Raw genomic sequence first — 13,525 nt, forward strand, 5'->3', positions numbered from 1 at the left:
ATGCTAACCAAATCAACCACTTTCAGTTAATCATACGGGCCCTTTAAAGCAGGATTTTATACACATGAAGAAGTAGACGCAGCGCAAGGCACCAGCCTTGCACAGGCGTCCCCGTCCTCCGGAGGAAAGAAAGGGTGTGATTGCGTTTTTGCTTGCCTCGTGCCCACCGTTTCTTGCCCAGCAGTCAGATGCGGAGGTCGTGTTTGGTTAATTCTGCCAAAGGGCAGGCTGTGTTGAAGGAACGGCAGCGGGAGCTGGCCACGCGTTGTGTGTTCAGCCAAAGAACAGACAGCATTTCATGAACGCCGCCAGGAACTTGCTCAAGAAACGGCTCGTCGTCGATGTGCCAACCTCGTCGTGAGGGAGCACAAAGCCAAGGCGTTACGACAACGAAGAGCTGTGGATACCGAGCTTCGCTTGCACCCCTGTTCACAGTAGTGGAAGGGCAGTCATATTTAAAAAAATATATATTATAAGAATTCAATTGATACTGGCACATCTGCTGCAAGTGGAGCTGTGTTGTATGCTGAGTTCCTATAGTATGGTTCTACTGTATATGGTACTGCTTTTTGTGCAAACTGGAAAGAAATGTGATGTAATAATATTGTTCTTTTATTTCAGGTGAAAATGAAAAGCTGAATTTGGTAAAGCTGCTATGTGGCTACCTGAGAGTATTCCGTGAGCATGGTTTTCTGTATCCATTTGCATTGAGTGCAAATACAAGTGGTGTCATGTGCAGGCAGTATGTATAGCAGCATTCTCTCTTCTTTAGTGTGCATTAAAGTAACATGTCTCTGTGCCAATGCAGGAACAAGAATAGCCAATATACTTGTGTCACCAGCTGTCTCCCAGAGGTTGCTCGGCGTTCTTTTTCTACTGTCCGAGTTTGACACTGGGAAATTGAACCTCCTTGCTGAGCAGGCGACCTGCCTAGGTATGCATTCCAAAGTGTAGCAAGCTTACAGGAAATGTATTGTGAGACAGGGCCATGTAAAAGTAAGCCGACATTCATTTTCTGCCATATGAATGCCACCTTAAATGTCATACATGTTTCATAGCAATGCCTGCGAGCATACCTGTGACTTGTTCCTTTTGTATGCAGGGTGTTGAATAAGGTGAGAGGGGCTGCAGAGGGTCTTGTTGACTTATAAATGCCAAGTTAAGCATTCTGCAATGACATAGCACAAGATAGTTCTTGCACTGGGGACATCATACGTTCTGTTCTTGCACTCTTTTCCACTCACTACATTTCAAGCATGTTCCTGTAAATAATGCACCGTGAAAGTTGGTGAAGCATGTACGAAAAAAACATGTTGCAATCCACCAATTTCTGGCTACATGTTAGCTCATCTCATTTGTGTTGCGCAATATACTTTATGCTAGTTGCTTGTTAGGCTTAGCTAACCCTAGATGCAGAAATGCACATTCTTTAAATAGTCTAGAGAAGGCTTATAAATTTTGTGGCAATAGCAGGGAACACATTATCTGCATGCTGACACCCAGTGTTGGCACATGTTTCAAAGCACACTCTTTAAAGAGGCCATGACACCAAGCTTTTGAGCATGAATTGCACATTTCTTGCTAAGCTGTATGCAACCCGCATTCCGAATGTTCTTTATATTGCATTTGAACTGTGCAGCAATCTGGCAACACATAACAGATGGCAGACTGAAATGCATTTTGTGTGGCTTTCATTTTCACATGAGGGTCTCGGCAGTCAGCCTGGGATAGTTTCTGCAGGCATTCTCTGGTTTGTGTTGTTTTTCTTGTGCAAGTGAAAAGATTGTAGGTACTAAGCAACGTTGACACCCTTGCTGCACCTTGGGTACCAGAGCGTGCAGAGAAAAGGGTGTTCGACGTGGTTTCGGAGCAGACAACACAGCGGTGGTCCCACACTTCTTGACATCACGTAAGCCATACCAAAATGGCAATTGGTCGGTGAGAGGGGCTTAGAGGCAGCGATATTAAATTGAAATTTCAGGTTAACATGTTTGCTGAGATCCCAGTTATTTTGTGTGTATACTCATACTGGGCCCTTTGCTCGCAATTTAAATGATAAACCAGGAACAGTTGGATGACCATGTCATCACCCCTTTAGCTGTAACCCTATGGAACGGTTTTTGGCTAGGTTTACAACATGGTCATTGAACAGTGCGACATGGACACACTGATGGCGGATGACACCACGTGGAAAATATGTCAGAAATATGTGCAGTGTGGCTGCCACTGTAGATGCAAGAATTTCCTATTAGGCATATCTACATATAATGGACAATAGACACTCAGTTCGACCACCACTTGAAGATGGCCATGAAGCAACATGACTTCTCCAGCAGGCATTGAACTCTGCTCTATCACTTGCAAGACCTGTGGACACGGCAGGAAGTTATCACTTCCTAATTGCAGAATGAGCCCACTGAAGTTAGGGAAGTCAGCATCTTCGTTTAGCTCACTACACAGGTGCAAATATGGCAAGGAAACTGCCTTGGGAGACCCACTGAGTGCACTTTTTGACATATTTATACAGTATAAACCCATGTAAGGATGGCACCCCCAACTTGGCAGCCCAAAATTTGGAAAAAAGAAATTCCAACGGAAATATATTTGGGGCATCTGGTGCGCTGATGCCGCATGCGCGCATCAACGAATTTTTGCATGCTACCAGTAGATGGTGAGAGCTGTGCTGTGACCAAGATGCAGCTGTGACCAGCTCCTCCCTGTTCCTCTGTGGTAGCGTGCAGGTGGCCAGCACCAGTGACAGCGATAGCAAAGACAAGTAGCAAAGTGCACAGCATGCATGACTGAACTAATAAATTCATTTTGAAAAGGATAGCATTTGCTTTTGTGGTAGTGGGCAGTCACGGAGAATTACAGCAGTTTTCATACTCAAAGTTGGAAAACAGACCGGACAGCTTGTTAACGTGTAAGAGCCGCACCTCACCAAAATCATGAAAAATAAATGAAGCCCTTGCACAAATCTATGTGGTCATTTGCAGCCTTTAACTGTAGCCATAGCATGCTCCAGAGCTTCAAAAGTGCAGCTGATAAACTGACTAATACAACCTCTTTACCAGTCACCTGATAAGCAAAACTTAGGTGCCACAGCCCTAACAATCATTATGCTCAACCTGCTCTGACATCATACTAACACCAAACTTTCAAAACCCACAAATGAAGCCATTCATTATCAAAAGCTTCTTAATAATAAATCCACAGCATTTTCAGGAATGCTTCATTACAATCAGTCATAACGGAGTGTGTTACAGCAATTTTAAAGAAAAAAAATCAGTAGAGCTATAATTTTGATGCTTACACTGTTTAGTTTCCTGTATACACAAGGTTTCTAGAACACACATTAACAAATGCAGTAAATACACTGCTACCAGAGCCATGGCTTAGTTACTTGGCACAATACTTCGTTTCTCAAAGGCATCATCCTAACGTCCTCAGACTAAAAGGGCAGCTGACACTGCTTTTCAAAAAAGAGAGCGTGCGACTTTATAAGTTAGTACAGGAAATGCTCTGCAGTACTTCTCATAAATTTATTGTTTGTGATAATGCAGAAGTGAATGAAACTCAGTAAGCACCAATGAAACATTTAGGATTGTTTTCTAGCTATGCATGCTACACTTTTTGTTAATTTCATCTAGTTCATACTTTTCTTGTTTTGTTGTGCATATTCACCTTGTCATTTTATAGCAATCATCGTAAGAGATGACATGATGTTTTCTCCTTTCAGATTTTCAGAATGCTGTTGATCTAGCAATCAATTGTTGTCGTAATCAGTTCATGCATTTCACAAATATGAATATATATAGAGAATTCACCATTGTTTGCAAACTGCTGGGAACCTATGGTAGGTACTTTGCCTATGACCTACCTTGTTTGCATTGCTAATCCACCCTGTTAAAATTAGGCCTGTTCATGTAAAAACTGGTGTGTTGTAAAAATTTGGCTCATTTTGGTGTTAATGATCATAAAGCATTGGTTTTTCTTGTGGGTTTCGTAATGAAAACTTATCAGTGAGTCTTTGCTTTTTCCTTCTGCTTATTGTAGGTTGCAAATACTCCTGATTGAGTAAAGACACTTACAGTTTTATTGCATGCACTGCAAGGCAACACCATACCTTTACTTGTGCCATCATCTCTTGCTCATATTGGATAGTTACATCTGCAATAAGACCAGCGTGCTGAAGCCTTGCTACTTTTATGGAGGAGTACTCTGTCTTCGTTGTACCCACGCATTTAGAATTTTTATTCTGAGGTTAGAAAAGTGGCAACTTGTGTTTTTACAACTTATGCTTGATTTGCTTCCAACAGGTGATGTAATAATGTTGACAGATGCTCTACACCACAAGATAGAAGAGTCAGCCAGGCACAGGAAGCAAGCTATCTTAGTACTCACCAATGTACTGCGGTCGCTTACAGAAGGCAGTAAAGGCAGACAAGCTTGCACTATGCTTGAAGATTCTGGCTTTATTCGGTAGGCATAATCCTAAGTCGCTGAGCTGTACTTGGTTTTTTAGTAATTAGACATTGTTTTTCTAGTAGACATTGTTTTTGCACTGAATTACTGTACTTTTGCAAGTAAAAATTGTGGCCAGTATCACCTTAAGTTCAAGGCAATTACTGATTGCTAGCACAACTCTGGTAAAGTGCTGCTTGTGATTCTTCCCCTTTTCCTCAGTTCCACTTCATGCCATGAGAAGTTACATTGAAAGGTTACATTGCATTGCTGTGTTGTCTTTTCACTCTCCAGTCTTTCACTGCTGCAGTCTTTTCATTTCCCTTTTTTTTAATAATCTTTTTAGATCACTGGATGAAAATGCTGTTGGTTACTTTACTTTTTAAAGAGCCCCTTGTATTTATAACAATCCCTAGCTTTGATGAAGCAGTGCTGCTAGTTTTGTCGCATGGCATGCAAGACCCTTGTATTTATGGTGACAGCTATCTTGGTAGCATGACCAGTGTGCCCTTTGGGTATGCAGCAGGCACAGAACAAAATACTGAGGTAATGCAAGATGCTTTTAACGCCGTTAAAGGCCCTGTGTCGCAGAAAATCTGGTGTCGGCATCAGCAGAGTTGTCAGTAAACGAAAATTTCCATATATATTTAGGTATATGTGTATACCACATCTTGCTATATGACATGCTGTATATGCAGGTTATATTGGCACATCATTCTATCACTCATGCCTCGTCGTACATTCTGAACAAAGTTATTCCTTAGAATTTTGAGAATGTCAGCCCACAGACAAGTGTCTTGAAACAAAACACTGACAGCACGTGCCTTTTATGTTAAATCTTCTCAGACTTAAGTATTAAAAGTGTGAAACAATAACAGAAACCTGAAAATAATGTGATTTTTTTGGCGCGGCTATGCACTATCTCCGAGATTGGCCCACACAAGAGGCCACTTTTCTACCAGAAAGCTCACCTTCGTGCATAGCGTTCGCCACCAGCGTTTCCCGGTAAACATTATGGTTACATAAGCTGCAGTTGCTGGGAAGCGTGAGAAGCAGTCAGGGATCTTTGAATGCTATCACATTCCACTCCTAAAGGCGAATCTTGAGCGTCCTGCAAATTTTTCTTTTCTGCCTCCAGCTGGTATTGGTTGTGGTATTTAATGTTGCTCATCAGCTTGAGCCAGGCAAGAGCCCATGATGTAAAATAAGAAGGCTAAGCTGTAGTTTGCACGAAGCATTGGAAAGAAAGTCAAGCTGTCAATGGCTAAGCCTTAGTAATAATCTGATGCAGTACCACACAATGACAATTTGAATTATATATAGAGAGAGATTTATTTACAGAAAGACAGAGAGGTCGGCCTGAGCTATAACTTGGTCTGGCCTGCTACTCTACACTGAGGAAAAGGGACGGGGAGGAAAAGGGCTGATGAATGATGATGATGGTATGAAGAAGAGATACGTGTCTATATGTTCACAGAGTTGTGGCATCTCTAAAGCCGTGCATCCAGCCCAGTGGCTTGGAGAAAGGCTATAGTGGCACTTGGTTATCAGAGCTGCGCAGTTTGCATTAGGTCAAGGACCTAAAAGAAACTCATCTGATAGTAGCCTTTGACGTTTGCAATAGAAGAGACCAGTTGCTGTCGTTCTTGCGTGTACGCGGGACACACGCAAAATATAAATTTGAAGCGAGTGGCAGCACAAAAGTCAATTTACTCACTGCTGCTGCCGCGCTTCCTTACTCCAGCATTTTGACAGCGAGTCTCCATGGTCATTGAGTGAGATGTGTTTATGTTTGGTTGTGCATGCATGGCACCATGCTGCAAAAGCAAACCTATAATTAATCTATAATTTGAATTATAGGTTCATTCAATACTACATCAGGTGGCTGCTAGCCTTGTTTTGTTATAGGCAAGCCCACTTATAATGGCTGCACTCTGATGAACACTCAGAATAAACAAATGCTGTGTGATTACCTTAATGGGCTGCAGCACTCAATTTTAAATCTCATGCAGGCCTTGATTACAGTTGGAGTATAGAAGCCACAAAACTTATGCATTGTCATGGCCGTAAAGCATCAAGACCTTAGTGGCTGCATTACAAAAAGAATGCGTTAAGAAGTGTGTGTATGTGCGCACATACAGACATTATCAATATGAGCTTTGCACCAACTGCATCTACAATGTGTATCATGGCAGCTCCCTGTGATCGAGAGGTAAAGACAGGAGATGATTAATAGGATGTAGAATTGGGAAGGTTGGTAATTCATGCTTTGACTTGCAACAATGCATTTAAAATGGGAGAATAGTTACGTCTTGTTTGACATACTTGTCCCTTTCATTGACATCTCATCGTAAGCAAACTTTTTTAAGTGGAAGATGATGTGTGGTTTTTCTGCCTTTTAAATGTTTGCCCTTCTGTTTTGCCTGCCATGTATCCACAACCACACAGACGCTTTGGCAATCTGCCACTTTGGCAATGAATTTAAATCTCACTGACACAAGTTATCTTGTTACACCTGTGGAATCCAAGCATTCTCATTCTGCTTGGCCTGCAAGCTCAGGTGCTACCTGCAGCGCGTGGAAATTATCTGATGCTATTCAACTAACTTAGTGAGAAAGAAAAAAAAAACAGTCGCAGTTTGACCCAAAAAATGAAGCATCAGTTGTGATAGCAAATTAATAGACACCTCTACGAAGTAAGGGTAATAGTTTTATCGGCTGCATAAACTTGTAAACAGTTGCTTACTAACTAAATTAACAAGCACGGTGCCATGCATGCACAAGCAAACACGAACACATATCACTCAATGACCGCGGAAACTCACTGTCAAAATGCTGGAATAAGGAAGCACGGCAGCAGCAGCGAGTCAATTGACCATCATGCTACCTCTCGCTTCAACGTGAACTAAGCAACAAAAACAGCACACACGAATCTCTCAGCGCACTCTGTCCCCATCGCAGATAACTTTCAAGATAGGACCAGTGCGGCCACCACCATAAACAGCAGCCGCCGGAGTAGGACGCCCCCCTTCCTCCCTCTGGTGCCCTGCGCGCGATGGAAGACGGTGCACTTCCTCCCTGCTTTCCTCCCTTGCGCACGTGAGATTGAGACGCCATCGTCAGCTCACCCTCGCACACCACCACTCACAAATGCAGCATATGGTGCGCGGCGACGATGTTATCGCCCATGAAATTTATGTCAAACGTCACAGCGACGGTGATGGCAGAAATGCGCCTACAGTGTCCATATCCAGTCAACACCCAATTTTTTGGGACTACCTAGAGGCTGCGATGATGTCCGAGAAATCAGGCAGTCCAAAAAATGAATGCACGCCTTTTACTGCCCCCAAGGGCTCAAATCACAACAGGCACGTCCGAAATAGCCCTGACGGGCTGCCAGTACACTTATTAGGCATGTCGGTGCTCCCACTGTAACAGGAGACAGTGGTTGCACGCGTGTGTAATTAAGGAATACATACTGTGACCCGTGACTATTGCCCTTCCTTCTCCTGGTATGCTTCACCGCAACACTTTGAGTATGCATTACCGCGTAACATTTCTGTACTGAGGCGAAGCTGACTTTCGGGAACCGGCATTATGCAATGCGTCGTGCTTTCCAAACTTTGAAGCCATTGGCGACGATTACAAAGACGGAGTCGGTGCCCTTGCTGATGGTGTCGAATTCTTTCAATAAGAAACACGGCACCGAACAGCGAGATGCTTGGTAGCAAACGTCGAAGCAGTGGATCCATATGTGACATGGTGTGTGAGAGCCCCTGTTCGAGGCGGCGAGATAATCAAAATGGCCTCGGTGGTGCCTTCGATAATGCTGTTTCAGAACAGCAGTCATGGCAATAAGTCCAGAAAATCAGATGGCGAAGGGTTTTTGCATCAAAAAAATCGGGCATCCGGGAAATCAGTCGGACTGCAATTGCTATCAATAAAAAATGCGCATAAGCGTGGTTTATCTTGTGTGCCTAATAACATCGAGACTTGTAAGTAGCACTGAAGCACTCTTGATTTCTTGGCGCAGGGCTATAGGGTGGTCCCAAGTTGCAAAGCACCCCGACTTTTAATGGGAAATTGTAAAGAAGGCATACTCTAGATATTTTAACTTTTTTCTTTCTAATTGATTCGGACACTGTACTGACCTATGACAGTTTGCCAAGCTAATGCCTGCATGCATAAAACACATTTGGATGCAGCATATGGGTCAACCTAACAGTATTCGTACATTATACACACAGCTAGTACAAACAAGTCAATTGCTCATGCTGTCATGGCTGCTTTCTATAAAATTTGTACATAAGCAGAATTCCGCGACAGACAGGTTATTTATAAGTAAACCCCACTGTATAGGATTGGCACTAAATATTTATTTTCAGAATTAAACATATGCAGCTGTAGTATCTGATGTTCCTTAGCTAAAATTCACAACTAAATTTGAAGCTACTGTTGGTATCTGGATGCGACATTCTAACGCACTAGGATCTGTTCATCATCTGCCTTCTTAACTTACTGTTATTTGTTTTAGCAAAGACAGGTTTAAAAGAGAAAGTAGTGCAGAGTGTAGATGTGTCAGTTGTCACATTCTGGCTAAATGGAGGCCTCCTTTCAGATCACTGTTGGAGTACTTTGTTTCGGAGAGCCTCTGGGACTTGCCTTTGACTGAACCAGGAGAAGGTGAAAGTACAGTGGATACCATGCAGCAGCATTCACTTCATATTCTGCCACTGGACAAAATGAATTCAAATATTCTGCAGAGCTGTCTGCTGCTAGATGCTGTAGCAATGCTTTCTCAGGTGGGAAGCCTCAACAGTCATGAACCTTATGCATGCCACATTTTTCTCACTTTCTCAGAAAAAAAAAATTGATAGAAAACAAGAAAACCCACAGCCTTTCCACACTTGTCTGAGAAATGTGCAGGGACACTTCATGCCACCTTTGACATCAAGTAAAGCTGGTTGCTGCATGCATACATAAGGAGGGGAAAAAAACATTATGTGCACACGCACACACACATGCACACACACACAAGTGTGTGGTACAAGCACTGGACTATAAACTGACTCTTGCACCTTTGCAAAATCTGAGGGGTAGGAACAGGTTGTTTGCATTTTTCTATAAGATATCAAACAGTGATTGCCATGCCTATCACTCATACATTACAATCATTGTGTCCCAGCTTGAAGCATATTTGAAGCTTTTCTGAGTGAAAGAAGTGCAGTGACACATGATGTGCAACAGTGACTGATTCAAACGCAAGAAGTATAAGCATAGTTGAGTGGTAATGTACGAGCGTTGTGTACAGAAAGTGATAAGTGGAGCAACAAGCTGATGCTAACCATTGTGAACATTTGGAAATGTTCTTGTAATTTGTACTTTGCATTTCTTTTCTCTATAAATCTGTCATCCTCGGGCTGGTTCCCACATGGGCTCTGCACATCTTGGTGGCCTTTCTTGCAGCTTCCCAGTGACTTCCGGCCCCTGCTGAGGATTTGCCTTTGCCCACTGTTGGAAAAGGCTGACAGCCAGAACTACCTTGTTTCTCATGTGGCATGCACGACTTTGTGGCAAGTGGCAAAAGCTTGTGGCTATAGGTATGTGGCTGGCGTTGATCACATCTGCATTCTGCCACCAGACTTTTGTTCATGCTTACTTCACAATTTAACATTTATGCATCATGATACGTTATAGACTTTATCTGTCAAGTATGTACTCACTGATTAGAACTGAGTGGTAGCAAATTGTAAATACAGTATTGTTATTACATACTCTCTTTTATTTGATGTAGGTCTGCCTACATTCAAATAACCTTTAGCGTCATGTGGCTTCAGACTTGATGGCTAAAAAGGCTCAGCTGCATCGGTGGCTGACCTACACATATACATAATAGTAATTAATATTTATGCAACAGTTGAAATTTGCAAGTTTAACAAGTGTACGCCTTAAGAGGGACAAGCACTTGTCCTGTGTCTGCCTTCTTTTGTGCAGTCTTAAGGTGTGCACTTGTTAAACCTGCGAGTATGAACCGACTAGCCCAGCAGCATGTTTTTTTTTTTTAAGCTACATTCAAGTTGAAAGTCGCCTTTGATTATTTATTGCAGCAACAAACCTAACGACCCATTATAGCCCAGCTGTTGTGTGACTTCTGTGTGCCTAACACTGCTTATTAGTAGCTGGTTGATCCAAGGCAACACTCATTGCAAACTTTTATTCTATCTAAGCTAGAAACAGATCAATCATGAAAACATGCCAGCTTGCTTAAAAGCTGTGAGCACAACCACGTTGAAAAAAAATGTGCTGCTTGTCTTTATTATATATAATGGCTTGTTCTGGCATCACAGGCGCAATGCAGAAACACCGCTGGTACAGTGAAACGCTGCAGCCTGGTTCAATTCACTGGCTGCACCCGAGTATCTTGTTGGGTTACAGCTATAATCAATTTTGCGACGCGATTTTAATGAAGTTTTCTTTTTAAACCAATAACTTGCTGAAGGACATATATCTAAGCATGTAAGTGATATTTTTCTTAGATAATCTTGCCCTTGGTAGAAGACACGAAGCATTCTGATTGATTGATTATGTTTAACTTCCCAAAGCAACACACAGTCTATGAGAGATGTTGTAGGGGGAGACTCTAGATTAACCTTGGCCACTTGAGGTTGCTTACCAAATACCCCATTAGACAGCCATTTTTGCATACTGCATCATTGGAATGTGGCCACCATGGCCATAACCTTAGCTAGAGAATGTTATATAGCCACAAAGCCATTGCAGCAAGTGTGCATGGAGCTCTCTGTATGCAATGAGCCATGACATATGAGTGTTTCATTACCGTTTAGATCAGTTCTCTACTTATGAGCAAATTAAAGAACAAGTATGGTTAACAAAAATCAATATACCAGACTTAAGTTATCCTAAATCAGAATAATTCCATACTAAAACAAGTAAAGCTGGCATTTTCATGAAGAGGTTTTGATACCATATCTTACTCGTGGGTTACTCTCATCCTAATTACAGTTTCTACAACTTTTCTGTGCACAAGTGCAACTTTAGCATACCTTGTTGTGAAAAAATATGTACTGATTTGCTTATTCTTTTGCTTATATTGCGTTATGGCTATATAATATGTTTGTATCCTGCTCAAAACTTAAAATTGTGTTATTATTATAATCTAAATGTATCATAACTTGTTCAGTGTGTTTTTTTTATTGTTGCATTTATCGGTAGAATAAATTTGATGAAGTTTATGCATGTGTGTATACATATATATACAGTATAAGCTATATAGTTTTATTTATTTAGTGTAGTACATGTAATAGAAATAAAGCATTCTGTATTATAGCAATGCATGTTAGTGAGCCACATCATGTTTAGAGTGCATATAGAGGGTGCAGCAAAAGTTGCCGTGCTTTCCAGAAGTAAGTTGTAAAAAAGCCAAATGGTTCAAACTGAAGGAATTTCTTAAATGTTCTGTCCGAAGAATTGTGAGAGAGAAGCTGCAAAAGTACAAGGTTCAGAAAGCTTATAGACTAATAGAGAACATGAAAGATACCAGGGTCACAAGATGCAAGGACCTGCTGAAACGATTCAGCAGCATGGCACACCAGCACAGCATTCTTTTTACGGACAAGGCAGTGTTCATTATCAAGCAGTTTTTAAACCACTAAACGACAGGGTATCGACAGGAAGCCTCAAAAGAAGCCAACGGCAGTATAAAAATTGCCTCCAGACTTTTTGCCCTCAATTAATAATGGTTCTTGGCGCAGTCACTTCTGATGGAAAGATGCTGCTGGTTTTCTTGGAATAGCGAGCCGAAGGGAACAGTGCTAATTAACTGATAGATGTCCTGAAGAAGGAGGTCCTGTCATGGATTGTGTCTACTTTAGAAACCATCAGTGGACCTATGAGCAGAATTCTGGTCCGGGTCATGAGGCGAAGGCAGTGCAACGATGGTGCATGAAAAATTTCCTGATTTTATTTCCACTTTAGAATGGCCCCCAACCTGCCTGGATCTAAATTCGCTTGAGTGTTAAGTCTGGTCTGTATTAAAGAGCACATTCTTGTCCACTCCTCACTGCAGTTTGGCTGCTATTTGTCAGGCATTACAAAATGAATGGATTGAATTACATCCATGCCACCATCGCATTTTTGAAGCAACTCAAGGCTTGTGTTTATGCAAAATGTGGGCTTTTGGAAAAGTAGATTTGTATTTGTGTATGTATAGCATAACAAATTGAGTAAACTAACTTGATAAAAATGACGTAACATCACATAAAAATCACATAAAAGTGATTTTGTTGCAGTGCATCACAACCATATTTATGGGTTTTTATTTGAGTGTGATAACTTTTGCCATACACTGTAGTTCTGGGATTAGGCTTTCTGTCAAATGCAGGTGCATGCTTTTAAACCTTAACCCTTAGTTTTCTTTTTTTTCTAAAGGAAACTAGAAATGTGGATAAATTAACAGTTACGGTGTTTTACTAAGACCAAGTGAAGGGGCATTCAACAGAGCACTATACTGCCAGCAAGTTGAGCAAGTCCCATGTGTGAAGTTCAGGCTTGTTGCAGTATTTTATTTCATGATTCACATCTTTTGGCCCTAGTGAAGAGTGCATTCTGTGTTGAAAAAAAATGGCCCATATAAGGGTTTGACTTTGTGTCGGACTACAGTCCTAGATTGTGTCCAACTTCGTTTGCATGCTTTATGCTTCCAGTATGACTTTTTTTTCTTTCTTGGATTGCAGCAGAGTCACATTAATCCATGTGTTTAATCTTCACTTTCAGTTCTATTTCAGAACTTATCCAACAAAACACTGACTACATTGCCAACACAGTGCTGTTCAAGCTTAGGCATCCAAGGTCTCACGGTGACGTCACACGGATTGTGCAGGCTCTGGCTAAGCATAGTGACAGAGGAAGCATTGGCCTTTTGGAGGACGTTGGTTACGAGGCAAGTTCTTTTTAGTTTTGATGTTTTTTGAAGGTATATAATGACTAGCACGTAGGCTCAAGCACATCAATTTGATTGTGAAGAAAGACTAATTGAATATTTA

General features: G+C 41.6%; 1 protein-coding gene across 1 annotated transcript in view; it reads left to right on the plus strand.

The window, feature by feature from the left end:
- The window catches only part of Tti1 (Telo2 interacting protein 1), a 48,119-nt gene that overhangs the window by 13,331 nt on the left and 21,263 nt on the right, over positions 1–13,525 (plus strand). The window contains exons 9-15 of the mRNA XM_075684342.1: positions 622–678; positions 809–934; positions 3,740–3,856; positions 4,320–4,482; positions 9,082–9,265; positions 9,930–10,063; positions 13,257–13,422. Of these exons, the coding sequence (XP_075540457.1) occupies positions 622–678; positions 809–934; positions 3,740–3,856; positions 4,320–4,482; positions 9,082–9,265; positions 9,930–10,063; positions 13,257–13,422 (947 nt within the window). The remainder of the gene's footprint in view (positions 1–621; positions 679–808; positions 935–3,739; positions 3,857–4,319; positions 4,483–9,081; positions 9,266–9,929; positions 10,064–13,256; positions 13,423–13,525) is intronic.

The sequence above is a fragment of the Dermacentor variabilis genome, chromosome 3 (genome assembly GCF_050947875.1).
Source record: "Dermacentor variabilis isolate Ectoservices chromosome 3, ASM5094787v1, whole genome shotgun sequence".
Lineage (NCBI taxonomy): Eukaryota > Metazoa > Arthropoda > Arachnida > Ixodida > Ixodidae > Dermacentor > Dermacentor variabilis.